Source organism: Octopus bimaculoides, chromosome 18, assembly GCF_001194135.2.
Source record: "Octopus bimaculoides isolate UCB-OBI-ISO-001 chromosome 18, ASM119413v2, whole genome shotgun sequence".
NCBI lineage: Eukaryota > Metazoa > Mollusca > Cephalopoda > Octopoda > Octopodidae > Octopus > Octopus bimaculoides.
Window position 1 is genome coordinate 2,582,107 of NC_068998.1, and position 18,148 is coordinate 2,600,254.

The window sequence follows — 18,148 nt, forward strand, 5'->3', positions numbered from 1 at the left end:
TTAAGAAACAGATTGCATGAGAGCAAAAAAAAAAAAATGAATACATACCCTCTAAAATGAAGTGCAATGAATTAATGATTGGCAGAGAGTTTTATATAACAACAATAATAATGAAATTATTGTGTATAGTGCTCAGGTGCACTACACCTCACCAAAGGTGTATGTACGGTACGTAGAATTATGTACGAAAGTCAGGAAAGTGAACAGTGTATGAGTCATGATATACATGAGTGCATGCATATGGAGGTGAGATATGATTTCTCAGATTGACAAGATGAGAGGAGTATAGTTGATTAAACTGACCCCAGTGAATAACTGGTATTTATTTTATCCACCCTGAAAGAAAGAAAGGCAAAATCAATCATTTTAATAATAAGGGCAACTGAAATGATTTAACATTGATCTTAAATGGTTTGCTTTGAATTGATTTTTTTTGTTTTAATATTTCAGGTTACTCAATAACAAGTGGCAGGTACTTCAACAACCAAGTACATACAGTTGTGGGAGCCCCTGGCATTTCAACCAGTGGGCTTGGAAAGGTAAGGCTTATGAAATGCGTTTGGGAGAAAATTCCAAAAATCAGTCGGGAGACATCTTTTTTCATTTTATTTGTACGAGTTTGGTGGAATAGAGGAAGGTATCATGCTAGAGCCTTTAAAAACCCTCAGAGTTTGATGGAACTGATGCTATTAAGGTTCTGTTAAAATTATTGCAAGTCAATGACTGTCGTAGTCAAACTGTTCAACCCAAGCCAGCATGGAAAACAGACGTTAAATGATGATGATGATGATGGGTAAGTCAGATGGGGTGGTACTCTTCAACTGATAGTAAGAAGTGATTCTCTAACAGGAGACCAGATTTGCTCAAAAGCTCACAACAAAATGAACTCCAAAAAGGGAATCTACAGGCCAAGTATAGTGTAAAACTTGGAAATGGGTGAAGTCCACCACCGTGTCCTTTCTTCCTGAAACAATGTTTTGAAGCAAACCTCTTTAACCACAGGCTTACCTGGACCCCTCTCTCTCTCTCTGTCCCCATGTGATGCTGCTAGGTGAGATGTAGCCTAGGGAACTGCAAATGACTGTCAAATTTAAAGCTTATTCATCAACATAGTTTTGAGTTTATTCTGCCTTATCTTGTAGCCTTGTGATTTCAATTAGGTGATTGCTTATTTTTAGAGAGGCTGAAATCTGGCCAGTTTGAACATAAAACAGGCAGAATATGTTGGCTGCATTTGGTCAGTTTAAACACTAAAGGGTTAAGGTGTGTATATGGAAAGGAAAGAGAGAGATGGTTTAATAGATAACCAAAGGTGAACAGGTACATCCTAGAAACGTTGCATGCTATCATTTCAAGGAGACAGACATTGGGAAATAATTTTGAATGTTGCTAATAAAGAGCATATGGCACTGATATGAATTATATTCTAGAAGCTTGTTAGCATCTCATCTTCCATTCAGTACTTGATGGAGCAGCATTTTCTTTGGCATTTATAAACTATTTGTCTGCTTGCTCACATTATAAAATGCTTACCTTTTGTTTATCAGGCACACGCTTATGATGAACAGGCAGCATGCACACACACAAAGCTGAGGTTTAAGTAACAACAACAAGTCTGATGTTAACACTAATAAATAACACCCGTGGAATGTTCTGTTTTGACATAGACACTTTAATCTACATTAACAGTTGCAGAAGTTTCCTGTAGTCAAGGGGGTCTGTTTGCTTTACATGTGGATGAGTGGGGTGGGGGTAAAAGGTATCTTGTCTTTCTTACTCCCTTTTGCTGTGACATCAACACCTTCTCCACCACTGTAACTCCCACCACCATCCCCGCCATCAACAGTTCATTTTAAAATGAATTGTTGAGTCTTACTTTCTGTTTTAAATAGTTCTTTTTATTTTTATGAAATAGTTATTTCAGCTGGTTTGGTATTTATGACAGAAGAGTCACAGAGTTAAATACATTCTTCTACAGACTTTTACTTAATTCTTTACACCAATCGCTAAAAGACCATGTGAGGTTCAGACACTACAAAAGGTGACTAAGACCCACCTTGATCATAAATTATGACTTTTTTTCAATTAAGGGATACATGTTCTCTGTAGAGGTTATAATTACGAGATTATTTAGAACAAGGTAAACTAAAGTTAAGTATACCTTCTTATATAGAATTACTCCATGGAATCTGCAATGTGATAATACACAATTGTTCTAGAATATCAATTTCTGAGGCTTCAACCTAAGGGGTGGGGTAGAGGAATTAGGTTAACATCAGTAATTTATGGGTCCTTTACTTTGTACTCTTTTAGGGTTGATCAAATATAAAGGTGCAGGCATGGTTGCAGGCACAGGAATGTGTGTGTGGTTAAGAATTTCACTTCCCAGCCACATGATTTTAGGTTCAGTACCATGAGCAAATGTCTTCCACTAATAATAAGTTACAAATTTTGGCAGAAGATCAGCAATTTCAAGGAAAGGGTTAAATTAATTAGGTCTGCCCCAGTTTTCAACTGGTACTTATTTTGTTGACCTCAGAGGAATTTGAACTGAGAACATAAAGATGGATGATTATGCTAAGTATTTTATCTGGCATGCTAATGGTTCTGCCACCTTGACACCTTAATATTTCCTTACAGATGGGAACACAAAACAAAGCTACAGCAAGTAAAGCATTAAAGTTGATTCCTAGTTATTATTACCATTGTTTTTTTTTTATTTTTCCAGATTTATTTCTACTCTGGTGGCACTCTGTTCCAATATTATAAAGGTACACAAGTAAGTAATAAATACATATTATTTCTTTCTCATTAGCGGTCTTATTGTTGTTGAGTAACTTTGGTCAGTTATGTTCAACCAGACTTTAATGATGTGAAGGCAACCAATTAAAATGTTTAGGAAACATATATATGTATATGTGTGCTAAGTAGCTTGCTTACCAACCACATCGTTCTGGGTTCAGTCCCACTGTGTGGCACCTTGGGCAAGTGTCTTCTACTATAGCCGCGGGCCAACCTAAGCCTTGTGAGTGGATTTGGTAGATGGAAACTGAAAGAAGCCTGTCATGCATGCATACATGCATGTATGTATGTATGTGTGTTTGTGCCTGTATTTGTCCCCTCCACCATCACTTGACAACTGATATTGGTGTGTTTATGTCCCCGTAACTTAGCGGTTCAGCAAAGGTGACCAATAGAATAAGTACGAGGCTTACAAAGAATACGGTCGATCTGTTCAACTAAAGGTGGTGCTCCAGAATGGCCACAGTCAAATGACAAACAAATAAAATTAAAAAAAAAGAATATATATCTTCATTACCCGGGATCTATATATATCATATATATATATGTGTGTCCATTACTCTGGATCTATGGTGTTTTGCTTTTAGTTAGCATTTGAATTTTACTACTGAGCATTCCATGTTTATTATTGTTGGACAAACTGTCCCAAGGTTTAAGACACAAAACTTGTTACATTTGACGGATATTTGTCATCTTGTTTGTTAACACACCATTTCGGCTGATATACCCTCCAGCCTTCATCAGGTGTCTTGGGTAAATTTCGAACCTGGGTTCTCATTCCTAAGGTATTTTTCAATGTTGTTGCTATTATCATTATTATTATTATGTAAATAATTCCTCATCTTTTAAATATAGAACAAAACTTGTTCTTACGGAAATTTATTGAGGATGAATCAACTATTTAATCTAGCAGATCAACTGATATTCTAGTCTGAAAGATCCATTGTACTTCTCTAGTTCTTCTCAGATCTGCAGTAGTAGACTATACTTTGCTGAAAAGGTCTAATAAGGCCAAAACATATCTAGAGTTGTCCCCCTTACAGCTAAAAATCAGACACACACCCCATTCCATTTCATATTGAATTTTAATGAAATATTTCAGTGTTTCTGTTTTTTAAACTAAAATAAGTCATTTAGAAAATGATTGAAATTAATTACTTGGTATATTTACTAAAGAAGTGTGCAAGCAACCACTTTACCATTCAATCTTTAAAAGTCGTTTAGCCCCAAGTTGGCCTGGTCAGATAGATTTATGAAAATACCATCCCTGATGGTTTCATTCAGTTTGTCTACAATACATCCTTCCTTTTTTAAGACAGCATGGTATGATTGAGGATATTTGACTGTTTTTTGCAGATTGAGCTTCATGTTATGTGTTGTAGCTTTTGGCAATCAAAACTTCCAAAATGTATTTCAGATTTAAATGCAAAAATAGAATTTTGTTTTTAAAAAAGAGCTTATTTATTTACATTTCAGTTTGGAAGTGGTTTTGGTTCAAGTTTGCTCACAGCAGATCTTACAGGAGACGGCAATGATGATTTAATTGTAGGAGCACCATACCAGTACAGTATAAAGAACGAGGGTCATGTACATGTTTTTATCAGCACTGGTTGGGTAAGATTGTCAGCATTTTCTAAAGATCTCAGTGACATGACCCACATTCAATAAATCAAAAAATGTTTTTATTTTTGTAGTAACTGAATAAGTTTATGAGGGGGTGTAAAAAATTTTCTGGCTTTAAGGCCTGGTTGGAGGCTGAACCTTCCAAGTTCTTTTACAGGACTTAGAAAAACTGAAGGACCACTGAATTAAGTGTATGAATCTGAGAGGGGAATATGTTGAATAAAATATTTTTGAGCCCAAAAGGATGAAAGGCAAAATTGACTTCAGAATTTAAAAACATGAAACAAATACTATGATGTATTCTTTCTACTATAGACACACAGCCTGAAATTTAAGGGAAAGGGCCTAGTCAATTGCAGTGACCCCGGTGTTTGACTGATATTCATTTTATTGACCCCTGAAGGATGAAAAGTAACACTGAGCTCAGCAGAATCTAAGCAAGTGAAATACTGCTAAGCATTTTGTCATGTGTACTAATGATCCTGCCAGCTCACCACATCTTAATAATGGTTTCTAACATAGGCAAAAGGCCTGATATCTACAAGAAGGGATTAGTCAAAACCATCAACCCCTAGTAGTAGACTAGCACTTCATTTTATTGACCCTGAAAGGAGGATGAAAAGGTAAAGGTGACTTTGAATTTGAACTGAGGGCATAAAGAGCCAAAACAAATATGATAAAGCAACTTTTTTGATGCTCTCATGATTACAAGCTCACTGCCCTATTATAATAATTTCAACAATCTACTTCTACTACTACAATATGGGATGTAAAACAGTTTTCAAGCATTAACCACAAGTTTTCTTTCAGTTCTGTATCTATTTGCAAGATTCTTCATGTGAATTTGCGTGTTGAAACAAATTTTGCTGTTTCTTGGGAGAGTCATTATGCCAATATTATTAACTGGTTCAATTCCACTCCTTTATTATTAGTCGATTAGTTAAATATCCAAGTAACTAATCAATTGTTTGTTTAATTTGGTTAAACATTAAGTCATTTGTTTTGCTTTTGTTTGTCAAAACTCTTTCATTGTTACTTGCAACCTTTACAATGACTTTTGACTTCAACAATTGTTTCACAGTAAAGATGTTAACCCTATACCTAGCCTAGATGTTAGACAAACGAGCACGTTTAATTAACCTACTCAGCAATATCGTTCTATTATGTTTGCAGGTCTATAGTGTGACATTTGTGATATATAAGTAGAGGTTATATTGAAGATGATGATGACAACACTGTTAATGTCTGAAGCATCATCTCATACCCACACCAGACTCTTAAATTCAGCCATTGTCTGCATTCATCACCATACAGAATTAGTTGAAATCTCTTCGCACTCCCAAAAGAAGAGAAACTTTGGAATATATTTTACTGAATACCACCCTGTTTTAGTAGCAGTGTTTTCCCCACCCATCTGTCCATTCTATATATCATACAGCCCCACATTGTGATCCCTTTTGTATAATGCTCATTAGTTTATACACAGCTAAAACTCAGCATTTTTATACCATATTTGGAACAGAGCCAATATATGAAGTAATGCATGTTTGTTTTTATTTTTATGACTTAATGAATAAATTTATTTCCAGGGACTCTTTCATAGGTCAGAACTTCAGGGGGATAATATTGTTAATGCACATTTTGGAATGGCTTTGGGAAATCTTGGTGACATCAACAAAGATGGTTTTGAAGGTAAGGACATGACATTTTATGTGTGTGTATATTTTCTTCACATTTTCTGTATAAAAAAAATGCCACTGTTAAAGATCTTTATTGTAAACATATAGAAGTAATAGACTATTACAAAAAAAAAAAAAATGAATTTTTAAAAAAAATAAAGAAAAAAATTGCTGCCTTCTAAATCTTAATGTATAAAACATGTGTGCTTCTCCTCTTCTCTAAATCTAATACACAAAATAACAGACCTTTCCTCTGCTCTATAATACATAAGGAAATACTGAGATTGGTTAAGAAACTGAACAGTTTAATTCTTACCTTAAGGGCCATGTAGCAGCTTTGTCTTTCTTTCAGCTCATCTAAATGTTTACATCTGCTTTTCTACGCTGGCATGCACTCAACTGGTTGCCATGGTGCTAATTTATTTTTATTCAGGGTTACTGCTCTTCTAGACATATCAGGGACCAAGTCCTGCTTGCATGTTCCATTCTTTGGTTTGGTTTCCGTAATTGGATGTGCTTTCTGTTGTCAACCGCTTTGCAGAATGTACTGGATACATTTTCTTGTGGCACTAATACTAGAGAGGTTGTCTTGTCTCTGGCAAGACGGTAGACTTCCCTTAACCATGTCCCCATGCAATCAGTCACCAGCACCAGAGGGTTGTTTTGTCCCAAAAGAAAGTTCATTCTCACATAACTGGATGGGAAAGACTAAGAGGGTGATAGAAGAGTGAAAGAACCAGAGTGAGAGGAGAAACAGGTGATAAAATGAGAAAGTAATGGAATATATATGTATACAAGTGCATGTGCTGCCCCCATCCACTCACCCACCACCACACACATTTTTATGTTTAACTTTTCACAGGTATGGCTTTACAACTACATTGTTTGGGGTTCAGTCCCACTCCATGGCATGACAGACAGAGAATGAAAGAAGCCTATCACACACACACACACATATATATATATATATACTTTTGTGTCTCCTCTCCACCACTAGACAACTGGTGTTGGTTTCACTGTTCTGTATTTTAGAAATGAGGAATTCTGTACATTATTCACATGATTTGCATTGGACGGACATGTGTCCTCATCGTTTGTTGTTACCATACCTTTTCGGCTGATTTACTCTCCAGCCTTCATATAGTGTCTTGGTAGAATTTTGAACCCAACCCTGGGTTCTCATTCCTAAGGTATTTTTTGTTTTGCTGATGTTGTTGTTGCTGTTATTATTATTATTATTATTTATTCAAGGCACTGCCTCGAATTGAACTTGCAATCTTGAGGTTACTAGCCTGTGCTCTTAACCATTACACTATATGAAGGCTGGAGAGTAAATCAGCCGAAACATTGTGGTAACAACAAACAAGATGAGGACATATCCGTCCAATGTAAATAATGTGGTGTTGGTTTGTTTACATCCATTAATTTAGTAGTTTGGTAAAAGAGAATAAGTAGCAGACTTTTTTAGAAAAAGTACCGAGGTCAAATTTGTTCAACTAAAACCCTTCAAAGCAGTGCCCCAGCATAGCCACAGTCCAATGACTGAAACAAGATTATGAACCGTTTCTATCTACCTGTTATCTTTTCCCTCATCTAATTTCTCTTCTTATCTCTTCTCATTCATCACCTACCTCACAAATTCCTTTCTCGTCTCTAATCCACTCCAAATTACCTTGTTTGATTGTCATATTATCTTCCATATTTCGCTTCCTCTTATAATTCCGTCCTTCCACTCCAAACTACGTTCCTCATCCTTTATTTCGTATCATTTTCCTTTTCCCTCACCAACACCTTATTCTATTTGTATTGTCTGGTATTGTTTATCTGTTCCATAATTATTTCTACTTCACTCGCAGACATTGTAGTTGGAGCACCGTATGAAGAAGACTGTGGTGCCATTTATATATATTTTGGAAACAATCTTAAACTCAATGAGAACAACAGACAGAAAATTCTTGGAAAGACATTGGACAGCAATCTGAAAGGTTTTGGAATTTCATTTTCAAAACCTATGGATGTTGATGGAAATGGTTATGATGGTAAGTTGCATTCTACCACTTTTTTGTTTTACACATTTAAAAAAAAATGTTAAATCTGTAGCTGGAAGAGATTTTCAAGAAAGATTCTTAACCCTTTTGATACCAAGCTGCCTGAAACAGCCTCTAGTTCTATGATACAAACTTCTATTTTAACCCATTAGTGTTTAATCCAGCCCAAATATTCTACCTGTTCTATGTTAAAACTGATCAGATCCAAACTCTCACACCTAGCCTACAATGTCATTCTAAAAATATACAAACACACCATTGAAATTTTGATACTGCAAAATAATGTTTGTGTGTTCATGTCTCCGTAACTTTGTGGTTCGGCAAAAGAGACTAATAGAATAAGTACTAGGCTTACAAAGAATAAGTCCTGGGGTCGATTTGTTTGAATAAAGGTGGTGCTCCAGCATGGCCACAGTCAAATGGCTGAAACAAGTAAAAGAATGTGTGTGTGTGCATCATCAGCATTTTACATCTACTTTTAATGCTGACAGGGGTTGGATGGGTCATCACAGTCAGATTCATATGTTTAAAATGTTCTTTTAAACCATATAAAACCTTATGAATTCTATGAATTTAATCCATGTATGCAGTGTGTGTCTGTGTGTACAAAACAGTATTTCCAACATCACTTCGCCAATGACTGAGCAACAAACATCACACAAACACTTTCTACATGAAAATAGAAGCTGATAAATTAGCACCCACTAGAGAAACTATCCTTGGGAATATATAGTAATCATACGTGTGTGTGTGTGTGTGTGTGTGTGTGTATATATATATATATACATACACACACACACACACATATGTTCTGATAAAAAGCAAAAAGGTTACTGAACAGAAATGGACTAAGTGTGAATGATAAAGTTCACCTAATTGAAAATGATGAAAATAATACAAAATGGAAAGTAGTCAACTGTTGTAAGCAGCAGGGGTATTGATGTGTATTCTGTTAGTCTGTAGTGTTGAGCTGACATACTCTCACCTGGGAACCAGAAAAGGCAACAGAAAACCATTCTTATGTATCTTCTAGGAATATTTTAATGACCTGTTGTGTTACAGAACATTATCAGTACAGCTGTTATTTTAGAAGATACAGGAATAATCTGACCAATAATGGTTCCTAACTGATTAAGCCCAGGTGGTAAATTGGCAATATCATCAGAGTATAAAGCAAAATGCTTTCTGTTTGTTCCAGTTCTTTGTACTCTGAGTTCAAATCTTGTCACAGTCAACTTTATATTTCATCTTTTTGAGGTCAATAAAATAAAGTCTCACTTCAGTAGAGTGGATTGACAGAGTTATAGAATGTCAAATGAGGTGTCTCGGTGCACTTCTTCCAGCTCTTTGCATTTTAAGTTCTTGGGCAGTTGACAATTTGTCATCTGATTTAATACCCACCAATAAGGCCTTGGGTGCTTTTAGTGAAGTAAACTTTTGTAAGCATTTGGGCCAGTTCTCTGCAGGTCCAAAAATACCTCCCTTGTTTCCTTCCATCCACTTAGAGATCCCATAAATGAAAAGGGTCATGAACACCTCCCAGACTGAACAATAATGGAAAAGAAAAATGCTGACATAAAAAGCCATTAGTTCATTCTGGGAGTAAAGTATTTAACAATTCTCTACTTTTGTAAAGAAGGGCATCTATCCACAAGTCATGCCTTGAAAAATTAACAAACGACAAGCATGGCTAACTTTATAGGTGCAGCCATAACTGTGCAGTTAAGAAATTTCCTTCACAGATAGTTTTCAGCTCAGTCCCACAACAGGACACCTGGACAGGTGTCTTCTGCTATAGCCCTGAGCTGACCTGCTTTGTGAGTGAATTTGGTATACAGAAGTCGTAGAAAAATCCAGAGTATGAGTGTGACATCAATTACCATCTGTTTGCCATGCTGGAATGGGTTGGAGAGGGTGAGTATTCTCCTTTTCTGTGCTTACACAAAAAATCGTGGGGCTACAGATGACGTCTGGTGTCATTTCCCTGTCAATGAATCATCCATCTGTACCTTTGAAGATGAGTGGAATGAAAACTTCCTTATTTGAAAACTAGGAAAGGGTTAGCAACAGGAAGGGTACCCATCTGTAAAGCAATGTCTCAACAATATGTATTCATTTAATTCATCTAACCTGTACCAATTTAGAAAGAAAAAAAAAACAAATGTAAAACAAATTACTTCCTCTATCAGTTGCTGTTATCTCAATTTCAACAATGCAATACAGTATATTTTATTTTCATTTACAGATTTCTTTGCTGGTGCCTTTCTATCAGATAATGCTGTGTTACTCTCTTCAAGAGAAATAAAGGCCAAAAGCAGGATCACAACTAACCCTGGAGAATTAGATCCTTCAGATGTCAGATGTTTTGGCGAAATCTTTATCTCTGGATGTCTGGATTTACAGTTGTGTATTAAACTCATAGGAAAAAACTTAAAAAATATCAGTAAGGCTTTTTTAAAATAACGAAGAGTTTAGTAAAATAACTTTCTTATTAATAAGCTAGTGTTTGGAATATAAATTAGCATAAAATTTAGATTACTTTAAAACAGAATGATCTCAGGAAGGTTGGTATCAAAAGAATATCTTATTGAGAGCACAGCTAGTTAAATGGAAAGGAGGGGCCATGGAGCTGTGAGATAAAGGGTTCACATAACAGCACACAAAAGTACCAAGGGTCTCAAGTTATGCTGTCCACCCAGTTGAACTAAGGGCTACGAAGTAGGAACAACATACCAATCTTAGCAATACAGTAAAATGGGCAAATTGACCATTAATTTGCAGAGGTGAGTTTCATTCTTTCAAAGGACATATCCCAGTATGAGATGGGCTCTGCTAAACAATTTCACTACAGATAGACTTAATCCATCCCCTGGGTGCCTTTAGTAGAGTCCACTCTGATGCAAACACTCAGATCAGGTCTTTGGTTTGAGGATATCTTCTTCACTGTCCCTCTCACCAGCATTGGACACCCTGGAAAGGGTCTTAGACATTGCCTTCTCACTTGATTAAAAAGATAGAACCCAAAGTACATCATATGAAAACAGATGTCTTCAGTGATTTTACAAACAAGCCATTGATGTGTTATGGGTGGAAGTACAGGATAGCAGTTAATGATTTTAATAATTATTAAAATTGTTTTAGTGTTACATAAAATGATGAAAGGAGTTGTCTAAAGAGTAGCTTTGAAGGCACATAGCTTAGTGGTTTGGGTATTTGGCTCAGAATTATAAGGTCGTGAGTTCCATTCCCACTGGTGTGTTTTGTCCTTGAGCAAGATACTTTATTTCAAGTTGCTCCAGTCCACTTAACTACATTAAGTGTACGTGTCTGTGGAGTGCTCAGCCACTTCCACAATAATTTCACAAACAGGCTGTTCCATTGATCAGATCAACTGCAGCCCTCATCATTGTAATCAATGGATTGCCAGTTTTTAGTTTTGACCATTTCCCTTCTTAGTTCAAATCAGTTGTCCCTCTCTGCTTAATAAAATAAGTACCAAATCATATAAAGAACAGTTTCTTTTCATATGCTGATCTGTAATAAAAACTGGTTTTGTACATTAATGGAAAACTATTATTTTAATGTTTTATAATTATTTTCTTTTCTAACTTCAATCTTAAAATTTTGTTTTAAATTTGCTTTTTCCCCACTTCCCACCCACCACATCTTTCAGTTTATTTGTTTTGTTTTGCTCCCCTCATTTATCCAGAAACAACCATCATTACTGATGTGGATGTTGATCAAGAAAAAGCCAAGAAACGAGTTGCCTTAGAAGGTTCAAACACCAATGAAATAATACTTCAAAGCGAAGAGGAACGTTGTATTTCAATGGCTTTAAAAACACGGGTATGTTTTCCCCTCACTCCTTTACAGAAAAACAGACACACACACACACACACTCACACAAAGGGCGCTGAAATGATCCTGGCTTTAAGGTATTGCGAAAGTCCTGGTTGGAGGCCCAACCTTCCAAGTTCTTATACAGGGTTTAGAAAAGCTGAAGGGCCATTGCAATAAGTGTGAATCTGAGAGGGGAATATGTTGAATAAAATCATAATTAACTGATTCTCCTGTATTTTCTTTTATCCAAAGCCAGGAACTCTTCAGCACCCCCTTGTATACATGTGTGTGTGTGTATGTATATGCGTGCATGCCTCGCCAGCTCCTATATATATATATATATCAGGTATGTGCCACCTAGGTAGGCAATGCCTACCTTGAATAAAGTAGATCGATAGCAATATTTTGCTTTTATGGCAAAATATGCACCTAATTCAATAAAATTATGGAGGTTACTCTGATTACTGTGCATAAAATGCAAAATATTTTATTTTTTTGTAGATTAGGTAGGCATAATTTGCCCCTACCTTTCAATCTCAGTATTAAAGCTATGCATAGTACTGCTGTAGTATATGTGCTGCATACACTCCAACAACAGTCTTCTTTATGTGTTATAAAGGCAGAAGTAAATCTGCCTTCAACTCAGTCACACGCCTGTGTGTTACTACATAAAGGTCACTAACTGCCTACCTGAGTAATTACTGATATGTGTGTATATATATATATATATATATACCATCATCATTTAACATCCTTTTTCCATGATGGCATAATTTGGACAGTTTGACAGGATTCAATAAGCTATATATATATATATATATATATATATATATATATATATATATACACACATACATATATAGGTGTGTCTATGTGGTTACTTCCCAACCACATGGTTTCAAGTTCAGTCCCACTGTACAGCACTTTGGGCACATGTCTTGTCTAATATAGCACTGAGCTGGTTAAAGACTTGAGACTGGATTTGGTTGACAGAAACTGAAAGAAGCCTGTCGTGTGAGTGTGCGTCTGCTTGTCTTGATATTATGTGATAGTTGTAGAATGTCATTGATTTCCATTATTCTGTGAAAACATGTTTGGCTATGAGGAAATCTTACCTTACATGGGAACAGATGAGGGTTGGTGACAGGAAGGGCATCCAACCATCGAAAATATCTCAATAAAATTCCATCTAACTTATGAAAGTATAGAAATTTGAATGCTAAAATGACATTGGTATCTGTCTATAACTATATATTTGTATCTTTAACTGCGTCTATATGTAACTTTATCCATACACACATGCGCACGCACACACACACTATTACCTTTTTCCAACTGTTTTGCTTTATTCTTCATTTCTAGAAAACCAACAATATTTTCTCCTCTGTGATCATGCAGTTTAGAGTAGCTTACAGCATCAACGAGACTTGTGTATCCTGTTCTGCTGAAAATTTACTTGACACAACATTACTCACAAAAGAAGTAAGTTTTAAAAACAAAAAGCCAATTTCACTCAATATCTATTCTCTTTACTGAACCAACAGGAATTGAATAGAATATTCTTCTAAAATAATGTGACTAAAGGATCAAAGTATTTTTAACCCTTTAGCATTTAAACCAACCATATCCGGCCAAAATATTCCATCTGTTTTATGTTCAAACTGACCAGATCGAAGCTCTCACATCTATCCTATAATGTTATTCTAAAGATAAACAACCACATCATTGAAATCTCAAAGATATGAGATAGTAGCGTATGATTAATTTGAAATAATACAGGTAAATATATGGGATTGATGGACAACTTCTTGTTATCTTGAACTCCCAACATGAATGCCCTAGTATTTGTGTTCTGTTAAATGGTGCTTAGTCAAAATCATTCAATGTGGGTGTCAGACTCCATCAAGAGTACATACTGTCACCTCTCCTGTTCATAACTTTTATGGACAGGAATGATGTGCACAGCAGGGTTGGAAATGGTGTCAAGGCCAGCAGGTAAAGGATCGGTCAGCTGGAATTTGCAGGTGACGTGGTACCACTTGACTCATCAAAAGGTGATCTCCAGTAATGGGTTTGCTGCTGAGTGCTATTCAACAGGAATGAAAATCAGTGTTGTGAAGACGGAGATACTCATCCTCTCAAGGAGGCCAGTGTAATGCTCTCTACATGTGAGTGGAGTTCCACTGAAGCAGGAGAAGTTCAAGTATTTCAGGACAAAAATAATTTAACCCTTTTCATATGAACGCATCAAAACCTACCCTTGTGATGCAAACTCCTTGCTTTAAAGAGATCTAAATTAGAACCTTCCATCAAAGTTTCGTGTTAGTTTATGTTCAAACACTAGCTTAATAATGACTAAGTTATTTCACTAAATTAATTCATTATCTTCAAAATTAATTGAAACACTGGTAGTGAATACAGTTCTATATTTAAGAGATGAGGAATTGTGTACATTATTTACATTTGACAAGCAAATGGCGTAGTGGTTAAGAACGCGGGCTACTAACCCCAAGATTCCGAGTTCGATTCCTAGCAGTGACCTGAATAATAATAATAATAACAGCGAAAAATACCTTATGAATGAGAATCCAGGCTCGAAATTTCCTCAAGACACCTGATGAAGGCTGGAGGGTATATCAGCTGAAACGTTGTGTTAACAACAAACAAGATGAGGACAAATATCCGTCAAATGTAAATAATGTACTAGCAGGGAATTTCAACAGAAATATGGTATCAAAGCAGTCTACATAATGTAAAAATCACCAAAACAGAAACACATTTAATCTCCCCATTCTACAAAGTTTTTCAGAGAATTACCAATTTAAATTTAGTAATTTAACATGTTGATGTTTTTTTTTTTTTTTTTTTTTTTTCAATTTCTTTTACAGATACCATTTGTTACAGAGTGTGGAAAAGACAAAATTTGTTACAGTGAATTAGTTCCAAATCTCCAAATTGTAAACCCTCGAACGAATGATATTTTGGTTATCGGAGAGTCTTTTATGTTTGAAGTCAGAGTTACAGTTCGTAATATGGAGGAGGCTGCATACCAGCCTATTGGTATCTTAAGATACCCGCTCTATGTACAATACATCCCTAACTCTGCTACAAATGGTGTCAACTGTTCTGCAGAATCTATTGTCTTATTAGGTGAAGAAAAGAACAAAGTTGTTAAATGCAATCTTAAGAATCCCATAAGACAAGAAGATTTCACTTACAACATGACATTTGAGATTGAAGAAGGAAATTTGAAGTTTGGTATGTTTCCAATGAAGTTCTCTGTCACATCTCAAAGCGAAGAAATGTGCAACAAAAATGATGCTATGAAATTAACGGTGAAAATGAGAAAAAAGGCACAGCTACTTCTATCAGGGTAAGTATTGAAATATAATTCTAATTATTTTGCACTTATTATCATCATTATTATTATTATTATTTAAGGCGGCGAGCTGGCAGAATCGTTAGCACACTGGATGAAATGCTTAGCAGTATTTCACCCATCACTATGTTCTGAGTACAAATTCCACCGAGGTCAACTATGCCTTTCATACTTTCGGGGTCAATAAATCAAATACCAGTTACACACTGGGGTTCAATGAGATCAACTGTCCCCCTCCCCACAAAATCCAGGCCTTGTACCTATAGTAGAAAATATTATTATTATTATTATTATTATTGTTATTATTATTGAGTGAGAGAGCAGTGCATGCCATCAAAGTGACACTAGGGTAAAATATATGAAGCCCAGTATACCCATCTGATAAGTGTACACCAGGTACATGCATCAGAATATGATGAGAATGCATGCACATGTGTGAGAGTGCATGTGTGAATGTGAGAGTGCATGTGTGAATGTGAGAATGCATGCATGCATAAGAGAGTGCATGGTATGCTGTGGGTAACAAACCCAAGTCTGATGGTAAACCTGAAGAAAGTGAAATAAAACTAAGCGAGAACAAGCAAGTAATTTTAGTTTGTGTCTTTCTACAGGTCATCGGAACCCGCATTCATTGTAGTCAGTGATAAAAGAAATAAAAGTTCAGGAATACAAAATGTTGCACATAAATATGTTTTCTATAATAAAGGACCAAGTGACATCACAAAAGTCCAGTTTTCTGGGAGTGTGAAAACCATCTTTCAGGAGATCAAAGGGAAACCTGTAAGAATTGTTGTAGACGCTATTTTGAAGGTAAGAAAATGGATTCATTGATGGAAGTATAACCACTGCATGTTGTGTGCACGCATATGTATCCACACATGAATACTTTGCATTTACACAAGCATACACTAACAGACACATACACATTGGTGAAGGCATGGCTGTGTGGTAGGAAGTTTACTTCACAACTACATAGTTCTGGGTTCAATCCCGATGCACAGCTCTTTGGGCAATTGCCTTCTCCTGTAGCCTCAAGCTTGTGAACAAAATTTGGTTAACAAACTGTGTAGCAGGCCAGCGTATGTGTGTGTCTTTATGGTTGTTTCCACGTAACGGGAAACACATTCCATGAATATTAATATGGTTGTTTCCACGTAACGGGAAACACATTCCATGAATATTAATATGGTTGTTTCAACCCATGCCAGCATGGAAAATGGATATTAAATGATAAGAAATGAACCCATATTATTATACATTTTTATTTTCAATGTAAGCCCTGTGCATTTCTTCAGAGAGCTTGCTTCCCAACCACACAGTTCTAGGTTCAGTCCCACTGCATGGCAGCTTGAGCAAGTATCTTCTACTACTATAGCCTTGGGCTAATCAAAGCTTTGTGAGTGGATTTGGTGGATGAAAACTGAAAGAATCCCACTGTGTATGTGTGTGCGTGTGTAAAAAAAAAATAAGTACCAGGGTTGATTTGTTTGACTAAAAATTCTTCAAGGTGTTACCCCAGCATGGCCACAGCCTAATGACGGCAACAAGTAAAAGATATAATATACATACACACACATATATCAACATTTAATGCCTGCTGGCATGGGTTGGATGGCTTGAATAGTTTCTACAGCTGGATGCCCTTCCCAATGCCAACCACTCAACAGAGTGTACATGGAACCAGCACCCACACCAGTGCTTTTCACATTGCACCTGGATTTTTGGATCACAATTCCTATCACTATCTCTAGCCTCAGTATCACCTGTTGTCTCCTATAAATCCTACCAATGCTGTTTCTCTTTTCACCCCATTTATACCTTGTCTTCTATATCTAAGACAAGGTATGAATGATGATCATTACATACTTTTCCTTAATGACTATTGTTTATACCTTGTCTTGTATGTCACTCTGTGAAAACCAGTTTGACTGGAGCCCATCCACAGATTTACAATATACAAGGTTGATGATCTACAACCTTGGACCCTGCTGTAAGATTGGTTTACTAATCTAAACAATATTAGTAGCCTGGTGTGCCAGCAGAGAGCTTATGAAGTATTTTGCCTGGATTGATAATCCCTTACCAATAGTTATATATACACACACACACACATATATATATACTGTATGTATATACATATATAATAGTAGTATGGTTGAGGCCGAGATGCATATATCTACGTTTGGGTCAATCACCCAATATACTCACAAGTTTATATCTGTTCTTTGAAACCATGTCTTTCTGATACCCCCTTATCACTACCTCTAGCCTCACTATCACACATCATCACCCGTCCTCTCCTATTACATTCTACTAATACTGTTTCTACCATTACACTCTCACTCCAGTATTGTTTCTCTCCCATTACTCCCTCCTTTAACTTCAATCACTATTTCCCCTACCATACTATAGTCTCCCACTCAACAGACATACAGACTTTCTTGTAGTCCTTGTTTGGGCAACCATAATAGAGTTAAGGCCACAATAAAATATACCCAGCACATAGAGTAAAGTGGCTAGCAAACAAAGACAGTATAAGGTTGAGAAGACCTTTAACACTTTCGTTACCATATTTCAGTTGAGACGCTCTCTGCCTCTTTCCATTAATTTTAAATATAACAAAGAATGTAGTAAAATAATTTAGTTAACATTAAGCTAGTGTTAGGAACATAAATTGTGACTAAGGTTTGGTGGAAAATTTTAATTCTGAACTTTTGAAAACAAAACATTTGTAGTACAGAGCCAGAGGTGGTTTCAGCTGGGTTGGTATCAAAAGG

The 18,148-nt window shown here is 36.1% G+C and overlaps 1 protein-coding gene across 1 annotated transcript in view; it reads left to right on the forward strand.

The window, feature by feature from the left end:
* LOC106871522 (integrin alpha-9) overlaps nucleotides 1–18,148 on the forward strand; it is a 97,637-nt gene that overhangs the window by 61,568 nt on the left and 17,921 nt on the right. Inside the window, exons 7-16 of the mRNA XM_014918024.2 lie at nucleotides 451–539; nucleotides 2,729–2,779; nucleotides 4,279–4,416; nucleotides 6,015–6,117; nucleotides 7,961–8,143; nucleotides 10,398–10,595; nucleotides 11,862–11,998; nucleotides 13,355–13,474; nucleotides 14,881–15,365; nucleotides 15,983–16,181. Of these exons, the coding sequence (XP_014773510.1) occupies nucleotides 451–539; nucleotides 2,729–2,779; nucleotides 4,279–4,416; nucleotides 6,015–6,117; nucleotides 7,961–8,143; nucleotides 10,398–10,595; nucleotides 11,862–11,998; nucleotides 13,355–13,474; nucleotides 14,881–15,365; nucleotides 15,983–16,181 (1,703 nt within the window). The remainder of the gene's footprint in view (nucleotides 1–450; nucleotides 540–2,728; nucleotides 2,780–4,278; nucleotides 4,417–6,014; nucleotides 6,118–7,960; nucleotides 8,144–10,397; nucleotides 10,596–11,861; nucleotides 11,999–13,354; nucleotides 13,475–14,880; nucleotides 15,366–15,982; nucleotides 16,182–18,148) is intronic.